At 42.2% G+C, this 24,419-nt stretch overlaps 1 protein-coding gene across 1 annotated transcript in view; it reads right to left on the minus strand.

Annotated features, from left to right (window-relative positions):
* LOC134614872 (protein-glutamine gamma-glutamyltransferase E-like) overlaps window positions 1-18,092 on the minus strand; it is a 76,811-nt gene extending 58,719 nt beyond the window's left edge. Inside the window, exons 1-5 of the mRNA XM_063459113.1 lie at window positions 17,933-18,092; window positions 5,600-5,718; window positions 4,314-4,442; window positions 3,851-4,022; window positions 3,542-3,677 (exon numbers count right to left, since the gene is read on the minus strand). Of these exons, the coding sequence (XP_063315183.1) occupies window positions 3,542-3,677; window positions 3,851-4,022; window positions 4,314-4,442; window positions 5,600-5,718; window positions 17,933-18,071 (695 nt within the window). The 5' untranslated portion in view covers window positions 18,072-18,092. The remainder of the gene's footprint in view (window positions 1-3,541; window positions 3,678-3,850; window positions 4,023-4,313; window positions 4,443-5,599; window positions 5,719-17,932) is intronic.
* Window positions 18,093-24,419: the final 6,327 nt, after the last annotated feature.

Here is a 24,419-nt window from a genome sequence, read left to right on the forward strand (position 1 = left end):
TCCTTCTAAGCAATTGTATAAGCTTGTCAACCGTGTAGTTATCTACAGGGATGAAACTATAATTTGGGCAATGCTCCATGGCCCCACGCCAGCAAGAAGCCCAATCATGTTGCCAGGTTTGGGGCTACTCCACTCAGGTCCGCCACAGTATTTTAAATGATGGCTGCTGCACATGCTTGGTGACCATCTTTAAATGTGGATAGAGTGCTCAACTCCGACGGCACAAACCTGAACCAACATTGCTCCAGTGAGTGCCGGCATTTAAAGTGATGCCATGGGTTACCACGGCAATGCACCGAAGAGCAGGGTTCACTAGAGCAGATACACAGGACCACCAGGGAAGCTAGGAATTGAACCGGCCGCCGGATCACCAAAAATATCTATTACCCCCACCCAGTAAGCCACATCGAGAGGAAATTACTTTTCTTTTTCAATTTCCCTTCAGACCATTTCTTTTTATATTTCCTATCAGACCCCACTACAGCCTGTAATGACATTCTTCTACTCTGACTGAGTACCTTCACCAGGTCAGCTTCCTTGCTGCTATCAAGGACCCTGGAGCGCTTCAGACCCACTATCGAAGCTTGACTGTGGTTTCTGAGTACCTTTTCCACAAGGCCAGTCTGCAACTCTCTCCTTGCAGGCAGATATCATCCCCTCTGCCTTTCTAAAAGCATTTGTGGCTCTCAGGACTAGCTCTTAATTTTTTTTTTTTAAACTTGTCCTAGGAATCAGGGATCTTAGCAACCAGCCAACAGGTCCGAAGACTCTGTTACTGGGATTCCTGAACAAACCACACAAGACACAGTTCCCAATGGAATCAACATACAATGCTATATTTTCACTCCGTACTAGCTCTTTATCCGAATCACATTTAACTTATGGCAACGCGCTTAATCATATATATATATATATATATATATATATATATATATATAACCAAATCATATTGGGAAACATACAGGAAACTCATAATAACACAATACCATATTTATAAAGGGGTTGGGAAGATGGCGAAGAATGACATAAGACATCTGCCTGTAAAAGTTACAATATGCAAATATACATGAATATGCAAATTAACAAGCTTTGCTAGTCAGGTAGTGCATATAATGGTTTCAAGAGCTTCATAAACAGATAGCGCTGCACAGGCTTCACAGCCAAATCTACCCAGGGCCGGCGCGTCCATAAGGCGGCACAGGCGGCCGCCTTAGGGCGCACCGGCTCTGGGGGCGCAAAATTCCAGTGACCGGCAGGAGGGAAGTGCTCCCTCCTGCCAGGTCACCTCCTGGATCCCCGGAGCTGCTGGGAGGCGTGCGGATGAAGTTGATTAGGAGGCGGCGAGGGAGCTCTCTGATCTCTCTGACCGGCTCCCTCGCGCGCCTTTTGCTGATGCCGCGGGAGCCGGAATATGACGTCATATTCCGGCTCCCGCGGCATCAGAAAACAGCCTGCGAGGGAGCCGGTCAGAGAGATCAGAGCTCCCTCGCCGCCTCCTAATCAACTTCAGCCGCACGCCTCCCAGCAGCTCCACTGGACCACCAATGAGAGACCCACGCCAGCACTCCAGGTAGGGAGGCTGGGTGGGAAATTTAAATGTAATTTAGATAATTAATGACTGTGTGTGCATGTGAGTGAGTGTGTCTGTCAGTGTGAGTGTGTGTGTCTGTCAGTGTGAGTGTGTGTGTCTGTCAGTGTGAGTGTGTGTGTGTGTGTCTGTCAGTGAGTGTGTGTGTCTGTCAGTGAGTGTGTGTGTGTGTGTGTCTGTCAGTGATTGTGTGTGTGTGTGTGTCAGTGTGTGTGTGTGTGTGTGTGTGTGTCAGTGTGTGTGTGTGTCTGTCAGTGTGTGTGTGTGTGTGTGTCTGTCAGTGTGTGTGTGTGTGTCTGTCAGTGTGTGTGTGTGTGTCTGTCAGTGTGTGTGTGTGTGTCTGTCAGTGTGTCTGTCAGTGTGTGTGTGTGCATGTGAGTATGTGTGTGTGTTCGAGTATGTGTCTGTGAGTTTGTGTGTGTGTGTGTGAGTATGTATTTTTCTGTAAGCCTGTCTGTATGTATGTATGTATCTGTATGACGGTATGCCTCTGTATGTATGTATGTGTCTGTATGTCTTGTACGTATGTTTCTGTATGCATGTATGTAACTGGATGTATGTTTGTCTCTGAATGTCTGTATATATGTCTCTGTATGCATGTATGTAACTGTATGCCTTTATGTCTCTGTATGTACGTATGTGTCTCTGTATGCCTGTATGTCTTTGTATGCATGTTTTTGTATGTATGTATGTGTCTGTATGACGGTATGCCTCTGTATGTGTCTGTATGACGGTATGTCTCTGTATGTATGTATTTATGTGTCTGCATGCCTGTATGTATGTGCCTGAATGTCTTTGTATGTATGTTTCTGTATGTCTGTATGTATGTGTCTGTATGACGGTATGCCTCTGTATGCATGTATGTCTTTATATGCCTGCATGTCTCTGTATGCATGTATGTCTCTGACTGTATGTGTCTGTATGTCTCTGTATGATTATTTCTGTCTTTGTATGACAGTGTACCTGTGTGACTTTGACTGTGTGACTGAAAAATGATGCATGTGTGCCTGTGGCTTGGGAGGAAAGACACACAGGTGAAGATGCATTTTTTTTTTTTTTTTTTTAAATGAGGGTTGGGGGCACCAAAATGCATCTTCGCCTGTGTAACTAAAAATCCTAGCACCGGCCCTGAATCTACCTGGTTGGTAGAGGGCATCAGCAGGGCAGGATAGCACATAAGACATTTAAGAAATACACGCCCTGCACCTATAATGGGCAAAGGGTGCCAAACATAGGAGTCATCCAGGGACCTAGTTGAAGTGTCCTTCTTATGCTCCCAGTGGTGGCGACTATAGACACAGGAAGCTATAGTCATACATAAAATTCGCCGTGCAGTAGGACATCTGCAGAGACACCAGGTTTGTCAGGCTGGCTTTTGAATGTGGCACTTAGATTTGTAATTGAAATTGAGGCTTTAAAGAGGTTGTCATTCATTATGATTTCATTAGTATTATTTTGTACATGCCCAAAATGGCAGCCATAATCTAGCATGCCCCTATAACACTAAGCTCATAGAAACTGATATATTGAGTGGCAACGCTAGTGCACATATATTCTAATTGCAAAATAAAGGAGAAAGGAGACATGCGAGTGGGAGTTGGCAAAGGCAGGGGAACTGGCAAAAAAAACAAAAAAAACTGGATACGTATCCTATTGGCTGTAGGACAGGAAAAAGACTGCTAATCACATGACCATAACCTCCTTCTAAACTTTTTTTTTTGGTCCCATAAGCGGTAAGGAGGCAGAGCTAGCCAATTATCATACGTTACCATGGTTAGCCAGAAAAGCCTGACCAAAGTCACTGAGAGATTACTTCAATAAGGCAAGTCAAGTCATGGAAATTTGTGAAAGTCTACAATGTATGGGACAGCAATTCAGCCCTACATTAAGATGGCTTACTTGTAAGAGCAGATCGGACAACGCTACAGTTTATGGCTAGAGTGGATGGCTTACCACACAGAAGGAAACCATTGTGTTGTGAATATTCCATTTTCAAAAAAGAAACGGGTAGAATAGAACTGTGCATCAGTTCTGCGAGCTGCATCAAATATTGTGACAAGGCGAGTTGGAATGCCCAGACATCGGAGCACTAAGAGGAAAAACAAATGGTATTGGTGAAGAATCCTGTGCAGTGAGGTGATTTTTACATGCTTGTATCTAGGCACACGATTTAATAATTGTACATATATCTTATTTATATACTGGTAATCATATGTTATTTCTGGAGAGAACAAATACTGAGCAAAACAAAATTTTACAAACTTGTGCAGAGTACTCCTGCAGACACCCAACACTGTCCAAAGGGGACTGGTCCATTCTGACGCCAGCTCCGGAGAACTTGAACACTCCCATTCCATCTTGAGGGAACCACAGAATTGATGAAGCCACCAATCCAGCTTCCTACAAAAACTGTATTCTCATTGTGATGGTTTACCTACGGAGGAACATTTTTTTTTTGTTTGTTTCTAAAGGTTTACTTGAAAAAAATAATAATTTTACCAAAAAGTGACTGGATAAATGAAACTGCCTACTCTGAATGATATACAAAAGCACTGCGTTAGCAGTATGGGGGGTTCACTCTAGATATGCACCAGTTGGCAACATGCTTCTAATCAGGGGGTGGAGGCAATACTCTAGTATGTGACCATCTTGGGTCTTTGCCCCAAGATGTGAATATCAGTGGAGCTATTCAAGCAATGCAAGCAATGTAAAAGTAAATACTCACCATAGCACATAATGTTCTGCTAACGTGTAGGGCTCCAGATCGCTTTAATAGCTCACCATCAGGATCCCTTTTTAAGTCTAAACTCTGGTCAAGAAGATAAAGTGTTATATCCAAAATGTCCTCTTCAAACTGGAATAAATCACACCGAAATAAGTTAGAAATGGGGTGTGGGGTAGGACAGCACTTCTGGAAGCGTACAATCTAGTATATACAGTGACACTGTATGTCTACAGAAAACAAATGGCGGTTACATTTACAATGCTACAGAACCACAATAGTCTGAAATAAAATGGCATTTATTAATAGCAACTGGACCTTCTTTTGTTAAATAGACATCAAATCTGAATGTGAAGGTGTGCAGAATGGCCTTTGTCTGCTAGCACATATTATTGAATGGACATTCTAAGCAGACATAACTTTGCAGAGACTGTGATGTTCACTCGTTCCTGTCCTCCTTCTGTAATTTATTAGAGCTGCAGAATTTTTCAAAGATCACTGAAGCTTTATAAATTCTACTCTACCCATTGTTCAAGAGTCTTGAAATTGCCAAACTGCATTTAATTTAGAAAGTGTTCCACGATGGATATATTGAGACTTTGTTAGTTTTCGATTATGCCCTAGGAAACTGCACAAATATGGTTACAAATTTAAAGGGGCATTCCAATGCCCAAATAAGAACCAACCAATGAACACACTGGGGATATAGCTAAAGACAGCTTGCAAAACTAGCAAGTCTGTTGTCTGCTTTTGTAAGCCTTTTCCCTTCTAACCCCACCACCCAGACGTTCTGTGGCTGTCCAATGAGACTTCCAAACGCAGCGCAATGAGGATGCTTTGCAAGGCAGGTGCTCTGGGCATATGCTGCCTTTCGAGTTTAGCTCCACTGAGCTAAACAACCAGGATGTTTGAGATAGAGACCCAAGGTTACAAGTTTGATTTGATTGAAGACAATTATTTCCATAAATTTTTGGACTTTTACATGAAGTTTGAAGGTTTCAGATAGCAAAACTCAGCGACTATAGAGTAACCTACAAGATGTCTATCTTACCACCTTCCTTTTCGCAAAAGTGAATTGCTAGTAAGATGCTTGGTGGTGGACCTTTAGTTGTAGTGGCCATGAGAAGAGGGAAGTGGCACGTTAGGAAACACCTATAGCTGTATTAAAAATAGAAAGACTCTTCCTGGTGTTTGGGGTGTGTTCCCTACACAATTATTGTAATGCTAAGAGTCATATGTATAACCACACTCACCCCTGCCTTTGATTGCCATCGGACAATTTTTGTTACCTGTCCAAAGTCCCATGGTCTGCTGTTTCTGATTTGTTCATGGCCATATAAAATTAGTCCAGTATCATTTAGTACATATTCTTCTCTTTCCTCTTCAGTGGGCAGAAATACCTCATCACCTGCAAAGTGTGAAGTCAATTTAGCATTTCTTTATTGAGATGTTAGCGTACAACACTTAACAGAAAATACGATTACTTGACAAAAATTCCGGATATGTGCTAGAAAGTATATAAGATAGGTTAAACGGCATATTATAAAAGCATCTCAACTTTTTAAAAAGCTACAAAGGGCCTCACGCTTGGTAACTTAGAAAAACAGGCAAAAGTGGTGCAGAGGCTGTTTCAAACAGAATGAATGATCAGAAGAGTAGTTGGACATAGAGCATTCAAAGAAAAATATAAGTTTCTGAGCTTAGTGGCTTTGTTTTATGGCTTCAGCCGATTCCCAATCATAAAGAAGTAATAATAAGACTCTTGTTTATTATTACTTTTAAAACCTATAGCGCTCTCTGTTCAGGAGTCCACATTAGTCGACAGACACCTCTCACACTGGGGGATCTGAACTTGTAGCTTTTGTATTCTATAACTTTTGAAAACCCCAGCTCCTTTGGTTCATGGGTTAACACTATCTTATTTGTGGCTGGGCTTCTTAGCAATTATAATATCTGGGCAATGAGTAATTCACCTTATGATATACTTTGGACTTGTGACACGTAGGGAACATGTGCCGGCTGTCAAATATGTAGGGACTAGTTATTTTGCTTAACTCTCAGATTAACGAGATACCAACCGGCACATGCACCTTCCCTGCTTCTCCACATGTACGTATATCTAAGTGTTTTTTCCAATTCCGAATGCTTTAGCCGTTTAATCTTCCTTTATCTTAAACTCGGTCTATTACATAGAAATACACGTATTTCTGATAAGTCTCCAGGTGAATATTAGTACAGTGGTCTAATGACACCTAGTGGTGGATTGGAAATACATGTTATTCATACACTAGCAAATGGATACTTTTTAACCCCTTAACCCCTTAAGGACAGAGCTTCAGAAGCTTGACTTACGCTTAATGACACAAGCAATTTTTGCATTTTCTTGCTGTTTGCGTTCAACTGCAATTTGCATCTCTCTCATTTATTGCACCGACACATATTATATACTGTTTTTTAAAGGACAGAAAGGGCTTTAATTTGATATAACATATAAATATATAAATGCTTACTTATTATAAAAAAAATACAGAAAAATGCAAAAAAAATGAAAAATATTGTTTTTTTTTACAGTTTTTGCAATCATAATGTGTGCATAATTAGTGCAGGTTAAGGAAAGTAATTAAAAATAAATTCATTTATTTGTTCTGATTTACAGAATATATAATGTGTCTGGGATTTTAAGTTTTTTTTGGTAGTTACAGGTCACAAAGCACAAGGAGTAAAATAAAATTTTAATGTGGAGCGATTTTAGAATTTGGTATGTTTGTCTTGTAAGCCTAATAGCCATAAAATAAAACAAAATTGCCACACAAAAGTATATATTTATATAAAGTAGACATCACAGGCTATTTACCTAAGGTTGTTTTGACACTTTCTACGTAGCCATTTTACCGCCAACCTCTGCTAAATATTGGAGTAAAATTCTGTTTTTGGGGGGTTTTCGCACACAAACGTATAACAAAGAACTTCTCATGTGTATTTTGTAAAGTTGTTGTGTGCTATTCCTGTACAAAGTTTTATTATGTGTTCAGTTACTTCTGCTGAGTACAACGGTACCCCCATTGTATGTCTTTGGCACTATTTTGTGAAGCTACAGTGCCATATAGGAGACCTGTCCTTTTCAGTATTCACAGTAGAATTTTGAGAGACGGATATAATGAGCCTATGCTTCCATTTGGGGTATTATAACAGTTTGACTGTTCAAAAACCCCCACAAAGGCCTACCATTTGTAAAAGTAGACACTCCAGGGTATCTCATAAGGTGCATATTGTGCCTTAACATGCCCCCATTTTTTTACCATTACATGCCAAAGTATGTGGTAAAAAATAATTGTGTGCATTTTTTACATACGGATTGCATTTTTGCTGGGCATTTTGTATATTTCATATGTGCCACTAAGTTCAAACCCCCCAAATTATGCTCAGCTAAGTCTTCTGAGTAAAAGGACACCCCCATTGTATGTCTATGGCACTATTTCGTGAAGCTACAGTGCCATACAGGAGACCTGTCCTTTTCAGTATTCACAGTTGAATTTTGAGAGACGGATTTAATGAGCCTATGCTTCCATTTGGGGTATTATAACAGTTTGACTGTTCAAAAAAAAAACCACAAAGGCCTACCATTTGTAAAAGTAGACACTCCAGGGTATATCATAAGGTGCATATTGTGCCTTAGCATGCCCCCATTTATTCACCAATATATGCCAAAGTATGTGGTAAAAAATAATTTTGTGCATTTTTTGACATACGGATTGCATTTTTGCTGGGCATTTTGTATATTTCATATGTGCCACTAAGTTCAAAACCTTCAAATTATGCTCAGCTAAGTCTTCTGAGTAAAAAGACATCCCCAATGAATGTCTTTGGCACTATTTTGTGAAGCTACAGTGGCATATTGGAGACCAAGCCATATCAGTTTTTACAGAACTTTGAATTTTGACGCTGGACCTATGTGCAATTTCCAAGCATCTTCGTAAGTTTTAAATTCAAACTACCCCACAAAGGCCTACCATTTCTTAAAGTAGACACCCCAGGGTATTTCAAAAGGCATATTTTGAACCTTAGCGTGGGATAATTTTTCCGCTAGCTTGTACCAGGTGTAGTGGTAATAAGCGTTTTTTCTGCCTTTTTGACACACAAAGTGAGTTTGCACAGTATATTTTGCAAACCTTATGTGTACCACCACTCTATAATACTTTATATGTTGCTCAGCTATGTCGGCTGAGTACAAAAATACCCCCGTATGTACCTTTGCCAGGTATATGTGGACATCGGAGGGGCACATTTGGGACACAGCCATTCCATTTTTTTTCAAACTTTACATTTTTACGCTGTGCCCATGTCCCATTTTAGAGTATTTTACCAGGCTATATAATCCAAATACTCCATAAAGCCATACCATTTCTTAAAGAAGACATCCCAGGGTATTTCAAAAGGCATATTTTGAAAATTAGTGTGGGATAATTTTTCCGCTAGCTTGTACCAGGTGTAGTGGTAATAAGCGTTTTTTCTGCCTTTTTGACACACAAAGTGAGTTTGCACAGTATATTTTGCAAACATTTTGTGTACCACCACTCTATAATACTTTATATGTTGCTCAGCTATGTCGGCTGAGTACAAAAATACCCCCGTATGTACCTTTGCCAGGTATATGTGGACATCGGAGGGGCACATTTGGGACACAGCCATTCCATTTTTTTCAAACTTTAAATTTTTACGCTGTGCCCATGTCCCATTTTAGAGTATTTTACCAGGCTATATAATCCAAATACCCCATAAAGCCATACCATTTCTTAAAGAAGACATCCCAGGGTATTTCAAAAGGCATATTTTGAACCTTAGCGTGGGATCATTTTTCCGCTAGCTTGTACCAGGTGTAGTGGTAATGAGCGTTATTAAATGTATTTTTTTACTTTTTAAAACTTTTTTTACTTTTTAAAACTATTTTTTAAACTTTTGTTTTGCTTATTCATTTTTTTAAAGTTTCCTAAACTTTCGTAAAACTTTTTTTTACAGATTTAACATTTTTCTAAGCTTTTTCTTTTACCGTTAACCCCTAACTAGCAGTAAGCAGCACTAACAGTAAATTCCCCATTTTCCCATAACTCCCACCCACCCCAGCTAGCAAAATATTTAATTATACAATATTTAAATTAGTTAATTAAATTAATTTAACCCCTGAGGGTTAAAAAATAAATAAAAGTTAATCGTCAGGGGTTAAAAAAAAATTAGATCACAGTATAATACTGTGATCTGCATTTTGATCACTGTAGGCAGTGATAGACTGGCAGGCAAGGGGTTAATTTTTATTTGGACTGGGTAAAGGGTTTTTTTTTTTTTTTTTTTACTTAAACGTTATTAAAACTTTTTTTTTTACTTAATTTTTTTACTTTTTAAAGCTTATTTTAAAACTTTTTTTAACGTTAACCCCTAGTTAGCCTAACACTAAATCCCCCAATTCCCCACTAACTTCCACCCTCCCCAGCTAGCTAAATTTATAATTTTAAAATATTTAAATTAATTAATAAAATAAATTTAACCCCTGAGGGTTAAAAAAAAAAGAATTAACCCTCAGGGGTTAAAAAAAAAAATCAGATCATATTAAAATGTAATCCCTGCCAATTGATCACTGTAGTCAGTGATCAATTGGCAGGGAAGGGGTTAATTTTTTATTAATATGGGTAAAGGGGGGGTGGGATTTTAATTTAACTTTTTTTTTTTAACACCAGGGGGCAGGATCACTGCAGATCCGGCTCCCTGCACTTCACACTGAACCCGGAAGTGCAGGGAGGCGGAGGTGAGTATAGAGAGCACATGTGCCCGCTCTGGCATGCTGTCAGAGCGGGCACATGTACTCTGACAGCCCGATCCGGTGCTCCCGGTCTGCCTCTAATGCAGAGGCAGACCGGAGCACCATTAACCCCGCGATCGCCGCGATTGCGGCGATCTGGGGTTAATTTTACCGCGTGACGGACGAGGTCCGTCACCCGTCGTTAAGGGCATCCCCAGGATGACGGACCTCGTCCGTCACCCGTCGTGAAGGGGTTAAGGACTGAGCCAAATATACACGTTTTGATAAAAATAAAACGTAAACAAAACTTGGAATTTGACTATATGTCTGTTCAACCGTAATTCACCTCTTTCATATTACGTGTACCCACACTTGTTATATATCATTTTATTCAGGGGGAAACAGGGCTTTTTCATTTAACAATCAAATATTTGGCTTTGGATTTTTTGGATTTTTTTTGAGAAATTAAGAAATGTTTTAGTTCTGCATGACATTTTAACTGTGGATGTCACAATACGGTTTGCTTTAACTGCAATAAAATACGAGTAAAACAGTACAGTAGTTACAGGGTCAAATATAGCATGTTGCATTTTTCATTTTTTTCACATTGAAATTCGCCAGATTCGTTATGTTGCCTTTGAGACTGTATTGTAGCCCAGGAATGAGAATTACCCCCATAAGGGCATACCATTTTCAAAAGAAGACAACCCAAGGTATTGCAAATGGGGTATGTCCAGTCTTTCTTAGTAGCCACTTAGTCACAAACACTGGTCAAATTTAGCAGTCATTTTGTTTTTCTTGACAGTGTTTGTGACTAAGTGGCTACTAAAAAAGACTGGACATTTGCAATACATTGGGTTGTCTACTTTTGCAAATGGTATGCCATCATGGGCGTAATTCTCATTCCTGGGCTACCATACGGTCTCAAAGGCAACGTCGGGTCGGGTTTCAACCTCCCCTGTCTCTAATGGTAAACTGCAAGGTTACAAAGTTGGATGTGTCCCAGTCCCACTGAGCTAAAAGCCAGCTGGTGGTGAGCATAAACGCTCAAAAATGAATTTTGGTATGACAAGGGGGAAGGTGAGAGCCTTTGGGGGTGTGATCTCATGCAGTTGGTCAGTTATATTGGCAAGGATGCTTTCATTAAAGTTTAAATATACTGTATGACACTATGTGTTATTTATTGACCGGTTTGTGAGATTTATATATTTGTAATGAAAGATGGATGTGCTATGCAGTATTTATAAGTTTTATATAAATGCTGTGGCCTATTTCATCCAACGTTGGAGTCTGTCTTAATGGGGATTTATGGGTTGGTTATGGCTTATGTTTATCTCATCCAGTGCCTACTACATACATACATGCAACTGTGCATTTTTGCCTGCCAGAGCCAAACTTACAATCTTGGCTCTATGAAAAGTTAGGTTCTCTTTAGTTAAAGGGAAACTCCAGTGCCAGGAAAACAATCCATTTTCCTGACACTGCAGGTTCCCTCTCCCTCCCACCCCCCAAATCCCTGGTTGCTGAAGGGGTGAAAACCCCTTTAGTGACTTACCTGAGGCAGCGACGATGCCCCACGTCGCTGCTTCTCCCTCCGCGCCGCTCCTCCTTCTGATTGCGTCAGCCGGTGGGCGAGACTGATCCCGCCCACCGGCTGGGGAGACCTAATGCGCATGCGCATAGGAAAGCATTGAAATGAGTGATGCTGGAGGTCCTGACACAGCGTGAGGACGCCCAGTGATGCTCTAGCACAGGTTTCCTGTGCTAGAAACCAGGAAGTGCCCTCTAGTGGCTGTTTAGTAGACAGCCACTAGAGGTGGAGTTAACCCTGCAAGGTAATTATTGCAGTTTATAAAAAAACCTGCAATAAATACAGTTGAAGGGTTAAGAGTAGTGGGAGTTGGCAACCAGACCACTCCAATGGGCAGAAGTGGCCTGGGTGCCTGGAGTGTCCCTTTAATAGTCTCTTTTGTGTATGGGACTCTTTCAGTTTCATAACCAACATTTACCTTAAGGAAACAGACAGGTATTCTCCAAACCCACAAGGGCTGGATAATTTCCTTAAAGCCCCCTCGGCACTGAAGGGGTTAAAAACCCTTCGTTTACTTACCTGAAACCAGTACCGATGTCCCTCAGCTCTGGGTAAGGCTCCTTTCCCGCTTCTTCCCCTCCATCCGCCGCAGCGGCATACCTGGTGCGCATGCGTGGCATTGGCCATGCTTGCATTGGGATTTCTCCATAGGACAGCATTATTCAGTGCTTTCCTATGGTGATTCCTGGTGACACTGGAAGTTCTCATGCATAGCGTGAAGACGTCCAGCATCATTTAGGCAACCAAAAGTCGTCTAAACACCCGGAAGAGGAGGAGTTAACCCTAGCAGGCAATAATTACCACTGTAGGGTTAAGGGACATGGGGCACTATTAAAATCAACCACTGTGCCTATTTTTTTTTTCCTGGCACTAGAGAGTCCCTTTAAATATAGGGTAGTTCCTTAGCAAGATTCCAGAGCCTTAAAAAGGATCACACATATGAAGTTACTTTTTTTTTGGTGTGTGTGTGTATATATATATATATATATATATATACAGAGGCGGCTCTCTAATTAGGCGGTTTAGGCAGCCGCCTAAGGCCTCGCGCTGGCGGGGGCCTCGCGGCCGCCTAAACCGCCTGTTAGCAGAGTGTGTCAGGTCCTCGGTCAGTGACCGAAGACCTGACACCAGGAGGGGGCCCGGCGGCTTGCCCAGTATGCCGCCGGGTGCGAGGCCCCTCCTTGCTGCCAGGCCGGCCACCGCAGACACTGGTCTGCAGCTCCGCAGTGTGCAGAGCTGCAGACCATGTGACTCGCGAGAATTGGCCAATCAGAGCGTTGCCGCGGGTTACCACGGCAACGCTCTGAATCTCGCGAGATTACACGGTCTGCAGCTCTGTGGAGCTGCAGACCGGGAGCAGGGGCCACCGGACCACCAGGGAGCCCACTGGACCACCAGGGAAAGGTAGGCTCACCCACCACCATCACCCCCACCACCCTCAGCTTCACCCCCCACCACCATCAGCCTCACCCCCACCCTCACCATCACCCCCCACCACCCTCAGCCTCACCCCCCACCACCATCAGCCTCACACCCACCCTCACCATCACTCCCCACCACCCTCAGCCTCACCACCATCACCCCCACCACCCTCAGCTTCACCCCCCACCACCATCAGCCTCACCCCCACCCTCACCATCACCCCCACCACCCTCAGCCTCACCCCCCACCACCATCAGCCTCACACCCACCCTCACCATCACCCCCCACCACCATCACCCCCCACCACCCTCAGCTTCACCCCCCACCACCATCAACCCCACCACCCTCAGCCTCACCCCCACCACCCCACCCTCAGCCTCACCACCACCATCACCCCCACCACCCTCACCATCACCCCCACCACCCTCAGCCTCACCCCCACCATCACCCCCACCACCCTCAGCCTCACCCCCCACCACCATCACCCCCCCACCACCCTCAGCTTCACCCCCCACCACCATCACCCCCACCACCCTCAGCTTCACCCCCCACCACCATCACCCCCCACCACCATCAACCCCACCACCCTCAGGTACACCCACCACCACCATCAGCTTCACCCCCCCCCACCACCATCACCCCCACCAACCTCAGCCTCATTCCCCACCACCATCACCACCCTCAGCCTCACCCCACCACCATCACCCCACCCTCAGCCTCACCCCCACCACCATCTCCCCACCCTCAGCCTCACCCCCCACCACCCTCAGCCTCACCACCCACCACCATCACCCCCACCACCCTCACCATCACCCCTCCCTACCATCACCCCCACCACCCTCAGCTACACCCACCACCACCATCAGCTTCACCCTCCACCACCGTCACCATCACCCCCCACCAACCTCAGCCTCATTCCCCACCACCATCATCCACCATCACCACCCTCAGCCTCACCCCCCACCACCCTCAGCTTAACCCCCACCACCATCACCCCCCACCACCATCACCCCTCCCCACCATCACCCCCACCACCCTCAGCCTCACCCCCACCACCCTCAGCTACACCCACCACCACCATCACCCCACCACCATCACCCCCCACCACCCTCAGCTTCACCCCTGCCCACCCTCAGCTTCACCCCTGCCCACCCTCAGCTTCACCCCTGCCCACCCTCACCATTACCCCTTCACCCTCAGCCTCACCCCCCACCACCCTCAGCCTCACCCCACCCTCAGCTTCACCACCCCTCAGCATCACTCCCCCCACCACCTTCAGCATCACCCCCCTCAGCATCACCCCCCACCACCCTCAGCATCACCACCCTCAGCATCACCCCCCACCACCCTCAGCATCACCACCCTCAGCATCACCCCTCACCACCCTCAGCATTACCCCCCACCACCCTCCGCATCACCACCCTCAGCATAACCCTCCGTCACCACCCTCAGCTTCCCCCCACTCACCATCACCCCCTCCTTCTCACATCACCCCCTTCTCACTCTCACATTACCCCCTCTCACTCTCACATTACCCCCCCACTCTCACATTACGCGCCCCACTCTCACATTACGCGCCCCACTCTCACATTACCCCCTCTCACTCTCACATTAACCCCTCTCACTCTAACATTAACCCCTCTCACTCTCACATTAACCCCTCTCACTCTCACATTAACCCCTCTCACTCTCACATTAACCCCCTCACTCTCACATTACCCCCTCTCACTCTCACATTACTATCACCCCCTGCTCCCTCTCACATTACCATCAACCCCCCGCTCCCTTTCACCATCACCGTCCACTCCCTCTCACCATCACACCCCCCGCTCCCTCTCACCATCAGCTACCCCATACACATAGGGTCTCAGACAAAAACACAAACATGCTCACAGAGACATACATTCGCACACACAAGGATACTCTCTGTCAGACACACTCTCAGGCACATACACAGGTAGACAGTGCGTCAATGTGTATATGTGACACTTTTTTGTTAGTGGGGCCTCATGTTTGCGTTTCGCCTAAGGCCTCATAAAGTCTAGAGCCGCCTCTGTATGTATATATATATATATATATATATATATATATATATATATATATATATATATATATATATACACACACACACACACACACACACACACACACACACAAAACATGCATGTTTTCCTTAATTATTCCTTATTTTTTCTTTGCAGGTATACAAGAAAAATAAAAAAATAAAAAAAAATAAAGCTTGCAAAAGCTACAGATTTGTCTGCAGACTTTGTGCTGGGGAAAAAGTGGAGAGAATCCCCCCCCCCCTTCCCTATTTAGAGTCATTTGTTTTGACATTAAAATCTGGAGGACAAGGCAGATTTTATTTAAAAACTATAAAACAGAAGCTGTTGAAACCGAAAAGGTTGTATAAATAAAATAAAACCTGCCTTAACACCATCTGTATATGTGCCCAGTCCAACATTCATGACGGATATATTGGGAAAAATCCACCCTGGTCTGGAGACACTACGGATGGAATTTGTTTACCGAGTGCATAATTGCAAGTAGGAGAGAGCTGGAACCAAAAAGAGATTATAGCTCTAGGAATACAGATAAATATTCTAAACACTACAGTGGCCCTTTCTGATGGGTGAAGAGACCAATTAAGACACAAAAAGCAGTTTATGTAAGGTATCATCTTCATATTGGCAGAAGATATCCCTGATGGCCACTTTCCCCAAGGCTCAACTTTTATGTTCACGCTAGCAAATGGGTTTCCAGTAGACCAAAAAAAGATTTCTAATGAGTGTTCTGATGCACACAACAAGCTGCAGTTCTTTTTTTTAGAATGAATGAACTAAAGGAGTCCCAAAGGCAATGGGGCTCCTATCCTGGTTTTGTTACAAAGTCTTACAGTGGATACATAAACAGTTGTAACTAATATTGGAAATAAACTTGGAGTATGTTAATATAAAATGCTACAAATAGCTTCTAATATCAAATCCTAAGCAAGTGCCAATAGAAAGTCAAATCATTAATACTTTATTTGTAAATTAAACAGACAGGCACTATACACTAGGAATAGTGGCTGAATAGCAAAGGGTATATAGTATACAGCTGATGGCACTTGAGGACTATAGGTCAAATACCAAAAATTCAACAAAAAGTGAGATAACGATTAAACCATCTGATAAAAGGGGGGAATATCGTCATCCTGGATACTACACACTCCATTACCAAAAAAATACTCACAGACGTTTCAACATATAAAGTTCTAAAAACAGATCCCACAAAAATATTCTTAGAAGAATTGAAACTGATTTTACAGAGGGGACTTAAGGATAATTTAATATCTAAAAAAAAGATGATTTTATGCTCATTCCTAATCCACGTATTCCCACATTCTATAGCCTACCTAAAATTCATAAGAAACAACAAGAATTAACAGGTAGGCCTATAGTGTCGGGCAATAATAGTATGACACAAAATGACAGTATTTACTTGGATCATATCTTAAGACCGCTGGTGGTGAAGCTTCCCTCCGATTTAAGGGATACAAAACAAACATTGCCCCATCTAAATACACTGAAGATGTCCACACAATCTATTCTCTGCAGTTTGGATGTGGAATCACTGTATAGCTCTATCCCCCATGCCCTCGGATTAAAACACATAGGTTACTTTTTACAACAGAGGGGTACTCACTCGAAGGAACACAGTGATTTCATTATCGAACTACTGCAGTTTATCTTCAAACACAATTTTTTCATCTTCGATGGTACATACTGCCACCAGGTGCAGGGTACGGCTATGGGGACGTCTTGTGTGCCCTCATATGCCAACTTCCCCCTCCCCCTCTCCCCCATCTTATCCCAATTTATTATACAAAGGGCTAAATAATGATCAGACATGACCCCCCAAAAAAGGGGGGACTTTATAATGAGACATTAAAGAGAATATGGCCACTAGTACTGTACAATCTACATTACTGTACATCATAATGTTCAACTATATAGCAGGGGATAAATTTGATGGCTGAACTGCACAATTTATATACTGACACCTATATATAAAATAGATATGATACCTACTTTGAAAATATCTATATAAATACATATGACTTGGTATCACCAATAAAGAGTCAAGTAGTCATCAGCTATATTTAATGTTAAGTCATGAAACAAAAAAGTATCCACTGTAAGACTTTGTAACAAAAACAGGATAGGAGCCTTTGGGACTCCTTTAGTTTATTCATTCCTCTTTTTTTTTTTTTTTTTTTTAGATATTTTGGGTTCAAGCCCTAGGGTGGAGCTGGTACCACCAATCTGACCACTGTGTGGCTCTCTTTACTTTATAGTGAAGATTGAGCACATACAGTTCTATATATTTAACTTAACAAGGTGTATGCAAAATGCAATGCGGCAGATAAAATCTTTTAGGAAGCACCACTTGACCATTGATATGCCCATATTTTAGCATTGTTGGCTGTATTTCAAATGTTGTAGCTACAGTGTCATTTTGAACACACACACACACACACACAAAACAAAACAAAAACCACTAACACATCAGTAAGACCAATCAAATGCATTTAAACAATCCAGAGCAAGTTCATAGTTTTATGAAGACTAGTTAAGTTTTAAACAGAAAAAATATAATATATATATATATATATATATATATATATATATATATATATATATATATATATATATATACTCAAACATAGCTATAAGACCATTTGGATTTCCTTTCCCAGATATTTCAGCCTACATTGATCTAAATAGACACTTCCGAGAACATGGTAGAAAAAGTATAGCATTCATCTATTCATACCTTGTACCCAAGGATTAAAGAGCACATAGAAGAATCCAATAGGTTCTTTCTTTCCAATTCCTGCATCATTTAGCATCTTCAAAAACAATTGGTATCGTCCCACAATTGCACATAGTGGGACTTTTACAGCAATGGTCATAGAAGTACCAAGCACGCTTACACTGTGGGCATCCCAATAACTAGAAGTACGAGTGCAGGAAAGTGGTATGTCAGTCAAAATAGACTTTGCTTGTACTGGAGGGCCACCTACCAAAAAAAAAAAAAAAAAAAACTCAATCATTTTGTATAGTTACAAAAAATAATAATAAAACCACGACTGGACTGGGCTTTCAAAAGCTACAGCATTGTAATTTTAGAAAATAACTAAGTGCGAACAAAAAAATATGACCATGTTAGATGACGTTTATCAGGACAGACGGCATGCAATAAGTCAGTGGTACACTTAATTTATTATACGACATTCACAGAGAGAAGTCACCAGGTTGATACATAAGCTCTAAATTGAAACCTGTGATTTTATCTGAAAGCTCTCAAAATAACCCATGGAGTGTTTAGGAATGGAATAATAAAAGTGTCATAGAAATAACAGAGGCTATGCCATATGCATCCCTTTTTAAGATCTCACTCCATTGCCACTTTGAATTTCAACATTTGAGGATAGAAAAAAGAAACAAAAAAAAGAAACAACAAACAACACACACATACACAACACAATTTAGAAGATTTCTGAAAGTCAGTTGTGTTCATTTTAGCTTTATATCTCAAATAATTCTCACTATGTGAATAACCATGACACTTAAAGGTTTGACAATTTAACTTGGGTCCACCAAGTGTGTACGGTCTGCTTCTTTCCAGTCAGAAAGCTCCTGCACTGAGCTAAGCCTTGTGATACAGAGTGGGGCCCAATGGCTGAGAGTCAGGAGCCACTGCTCTCTCAACGTGTCACCCTGTACAGCAGGGATTAGCTTAGTGGAGCTGCCAAAAGCTCTTTGCAGGTGCTTTCAGCTCAAGAGGAGGTAGTGACTGGCACCAGGTGGACAGGCAAGTTGGCAAACCACCAGTTACACTGGGAGGGCATCAGGACACTCCTGCACCAAACTACTGTAGTGGTTATGGTATTTAGAGAGTTCCCTTTAAAATAATTCCAGAATATAAATGAAATAACACAAGTTGTATTGCATTACTTAAAGAAACAGAAATATAACAGAAATGGAATAATAGCAGGAACATCCATAAATATAAAGGTCTGATTTATTGGTTTCTTCACCCGGTCTGGTTATTAAAATTCCAGTACATAAGCGAAAAGTGCAACCATGCTTAAATCATGGTGCCATCTAGAAGTTCAAACCTCAAGCTTGACAACCACCATTAAAGCTTTTCACTTTGCACAACTTTGTCAATATTTAGTACACAAATACCTTTTGTAAGTGCTACATGCACTCCAAGTAGAGCTTTCAGTGGACAACACAGATAAATTTGGTACTAGAAGAAATCTGTCCCTCTTCAAGGAAGAAGAACCTCAGAGAAAGCCGCTAGGCATTTCTGGAAAAAGTACAGCCCTTTCATACATTTCTACGAGAGAGCTGCAAAACGTTATGGATGTGCAGCAGGCATCCACAATTAGCATCAGAGATATAAAAACCAATTATTCATATAGTTACTAGAACAAGTTTATAACAGCCATGTGACAGGTATTACTAAATAGAGTGAATGAAGTCATTTTCCGTCCTAGGAATGAAGACTGGTCATGACACACTGTACAGCATTTTGTAGAGAACTTTATTCCCTATTTTGTTATTCTAACAGTATTATGTCATTGGAGTTATGATTTAATTAAGAAGCTTTACCGATCTCGTGAACCAGATGAATCTCATCTCTTTCAGGACTCAATTCTCTATTAAACGAGCAAGAGATATAAAAGTACTGTCCACGCCGTACAACAAGGTGAGATGTGAGATAGTCACTAGTCCGGTGATCTTGTATATTTAAACGTCGATAAAGATCCCAGTGTATTAACTCAAGTTCTGGAAAACAAATAATATATAGCAGTCAACACATTACATCTTTTTAAAAAGTTTGTAGATTAAAAATTCTAGGTTAATAAATGACACGTAAACAAGTGTAGGACGTGTTAAGGTGACCACCATTAAACTTTCCCCCAAAAGGTTAAGAGCTATAGAGCGAGGAGTTTTTGGCCGCACTTTAGAGCACCTTGATACTCATCCATGCCACACAAAATACATTATTGTTTGAGGTTTTTTTGTCGAAGATAACTATAGTACAAGCCTGGACCTCATCACCATTAAAATTGCTTGTAATGTTCAGTGTAATTGATTAAGAGTTCCACAGGAAAACATTTTTTAAATTACAGTAATGTGCCTAAAAAAAAAAACTCACAATAGAGAGTCACAGAGCTTCACAACTATAGAAGTAATGTGCATTCTGTATGACTTCATCACAGAGTACCAATGTAATAAACCTCAATATGACAAAATGTGTGGTGGTTATCTTTGATGTGCGTGTGTTGTCAATGTGTGAGGTGGGCATTTATAAAAAATATGTACGTTTTGGGATAAAATTAATGGTGGTTCAGAATCTCTCTAAGTGATAGCTCCTTACACTGTAAGTGTATCTCTCTGTTTTTCTTTAAACTGAAGTTTCTTCATTACTAAATAAGTGCCTGCTTTAGGGGTCCGAAAGATGGCCCGCCAGGCCACCTCCTGGGCCCCCTATGACAGTCCATTGGCCCACTCCGCTCAGCGTCAAAAACCTGTGCACAAATTCTTACCATGTGTGCGCTCCCTCAAGCAAGGTGTGTGCATACACACCATAGAGGGAACAGTCAATTCTTGACTGCTGACCATCCATTGCCCTCCATATTTTACTGTGCTCTTCCCTAAAAACCAGACCACACCAATTTATTCATTTGGTTAGGGCAATGACCACAGCTTTATTTCTAGACTAATGGTAACAACAATAAAGCAGACCATTTTACTGGATAACTAACCAATAGAAAGATACCACAACAATATTCTCTAGATTCTTACACAACCTGCATCCTGTCTTTGACCAAGAGCAGGCTACAACTGCCCAAGTTAAGTAAGGACAACCATTCTATAGTGGATAGATGAATATGGGAATTTTTATAGAAGGCTGCATTTATGTATAAAATTTGTTTTAAAATCTGAGGGACACAGGGGTAAGGGAGATCACTAAGGAACAGAAGGGGAGGTGAGAGCACTAAAGGCAGGAGGGGGAGAGCACTAATGGACTGGAGGGGATATCACTAAGGGACAGTGAGGCAAGGGAGAGCACTAAGGGACGGGGGAGGGGAGATCACTATATGAAGGGAGGGGAGAGCACTGTAAAAAAATTAAAATAAAGAGCTGCTCCCCTCCCAGCCCCTATCCTACTCCAATCCTCTCTTTCACACTACACACATACACAATGCATCCTTATACATACACAGAAACATACAATGCATCCCTACTCACACACAGACACAAAAATGTATCTCTTATACACACTCAATGCACCCCTTACAGACACATACTGCATTACATTGCATTACATACACAGAAACACACATTGCATTCCTTAGACATACAAGCACAGATTCACACAATGCATTACTTACACACAAACACACACTACATCCCATATACACATGCTACATCCCTTACACAAATTGGTATCCTTATACACATTACATCCTCTACAATAACACATCCCCTACACGCATACACTCCACTCCCTGTGAGCGAACTCATGGGTGGGTCATGTAGGTGGACTTATGAGCGGATCTTGTAGGCATACTCACGGTCAGGCCCTGGGGGCCCAGACCTTGAGCTGTGTAAGGGGCCACAAAAAAATTAACTGCTTCCTGTTTGTAGATTTTTGTGAGCACTGTTACAAACAGTCTCCAGAGAGCCTCTTCTACCCCAGACCAGTGGAGCCAAACTGCAGCCTGAGCCCATCATCAGCCTCTTATCCTCATCTGGTGGTAAGTGGGCAATTCAGTATAGTATTAGTGGCAGTGATCTCTAATTTACCTCACATTAAAGGGACACTATAGTCACCAGAACCACTACAGCTTAATGTAGTGGTTCTGGTGTCTATAGCCTGTGCCTGTAGGCTTTTTAATTTAAATGTAAACACACTGCCTTTTCAGATAAAAGTCACTGTGTGCAAAACTGGCGTTGGCCCATATGGCAGATCATATCGGTGGGGCATTGTGATGTCACGTGGTGGGCAGAACATATGGGGGGGGGGGGAGGAGGGCGGAACATTTTTGTTTGCCTAGGGCTGCAAAATCATTGCACCAGCCCTGTACAGAGGAGTGTGCCTTGATTGGGGGGAAATAGTGATAGGTGTAGGAGAGAAATTAGAGATATCTCTCTCCTGATCACAGAAATCCTCTCAGTGAAGTTTGTAGCAGTCAAGTTAGTAGTAGAAGGAGCAGCAACAGGGCGAAGAAGAGAGGTAACCGTGTTAAAGAGGTGTCTGAGTTTACTTTTTGGAGGAAAGAGCCAGACCGGGTTCACTTACAACGTTTAAATGCAGGAGGTGCCATGATATCTAGTTCAGAGGAGAGGAAGGTTCCAGAGCTAAGGCAGGCGATGCTTGAGATGGGTGAAATAAGAGTTTGGCGAATTTTTAAGTAGCCTTGTAAAATCTAAAACTCTATTTTTGTTTTTGTGTGTGCGCTGTTCCTTTAACTGTATTTTGCATAGATTTTGGTCTTTACAGCGGCACCCTTGCTTAGAATTGCATGTATTCGGTGTGTGTGTGTGTGTGTGTGTCCCAGATTGGTTATGTTGCCTCTGAGAATGTATGGCATCCCAGGAATGAGAATAGCTCAAGGTATTCAAAAATGAGGTATGTCCAGTCTTTTTAGTAACCACTTGGTCACAAACCCTGACCAAAGCTAGCATTATTTGTTTTTAGCATTATTTTTATAAAACACAAAAACTGTACAGGTTTCATGGTGTTCTGGAAAGTTACAGGGTTAAAGGGACACTATAGGCACCCAGACCACCTTCATTGGAGGGGTCCGGGTGCAGTGTCCCAGGCCCCTTAACACTGCAGTTTTGCAGTTTTTAATAAAATGCAATAAATTACCTTTGAGGTTAACTCCACCTCTAGTGGCTGTCTACCTAACGACTTTTGGTCACCTAACTGATGCTGAACGTCCTCACGCTATGCATGAGGACATAAAGCGTCATATAATACCCCATCCGGAAGCATTATACGTGGTTTTCTTATGCGGGCTGCGCATTAGGTCTCCCCTGCAAGCTTAGTGTAAGCCCATGTAGCAAAAGCGCAGCTTAGTGGAAAGGGGCCTTGACAGGGGTTAGGAGGAAGCAAGTTGGTATTGGTGGCTTGTGGGTAAGGGGTTGGGCTATATAAATAGGCAGACATCTTGGAAAAGTCACTTTTAACTTGCCTTCCTGGCTGAGTTTGTCCCACCCCCTCTCCCTGTGGTTTTGGTTTACAGTTGTTCTGTCACAGCGGCGGGATAGGGAACCGAAGGAGAGGAAATAGGCTCCCCATTAGGAAGGTTATGGAAATGGTAAGTTTTGGTAGGTTTCGAGTCCTCTCGGTGGCTCAGAACCTGGTGGGGTAGGGGTATCCGGGTATACCCCTACCATGGTTAATTTATAAAAAAAATGTTGGCACTATAAGTGATTATGTTGGTATAATGTTATTTATAGTTGGGTCATTGCCTTTGATATCTAACAGAAGAATACAGAAGTGAAGGCAGGGTATAGGGCAATGACCTACATTTTCTATGTTAAGTTATCACACTTTACCCATATTCCCTAGTGTCCGTGTTTTGTTGGGAAAGATATGTGGGGGGTTTGTCCAAGGTTCCGAATGCCCATATGGCAACTATACACCGGTCATGTGTTTTGTTCTGGTGTCTACACTCTGTCCTGAGGGCATTTTCATGTAAACACCACCTTTTCAGATAAAAGGCAGTGTTTACATAGATCCCTAGGGACACCTCCAGTGGCTGGCAGATGGCCACTAGAGGTGCTTCCTGGATTGTTTCAATGCATCTCGAAGAGGAGATGCTGATTTGCCAGCGTGACATTTTGCCGCGCAAGAGCAATAACCTCCCAATGCTTTCCCTTGGGAAAGCATTAGATTGTCAGATATAATCAATTCAATGGGTGGATCTGGAGTGGAGGGGGCAAGTCATCTAAATAGTGTTTTAAAACTATGGGGTCTGGAATACAGTTTGTATCCCTGACTCTATAGTGTTCCTTTTAAATTAAAATAAAAAGGGGTGACTAGATTTTTTTTTTTCTTTAAAAGAAAAGTTGGGGAGGAGGGGGGAACACACGCACACCAGACAAAACCAGTTTAAAATGTAGATCTACGGATTCATTTTCCTGCAGTATGCATATTATATAACATTTATTCTTTAGAGAGGGGTAAAGTCATTTTATAAAACATATGTAAAAAAAAAAAAGTATCCATA

Source organism: Pelobates fuscus, chromosome 6, assembly GCF_036172605.1.
Source record: "Pelobates fuscus isolate aPelFus1 chromosome 6, aPelFus1.pri, whole genome shotgun sequence".
NCBI lineage: Eukaryota > Metazoa > Chordata > Amphibia > Anura > Pelobatidae > Pelobates > Pelobates fuscus.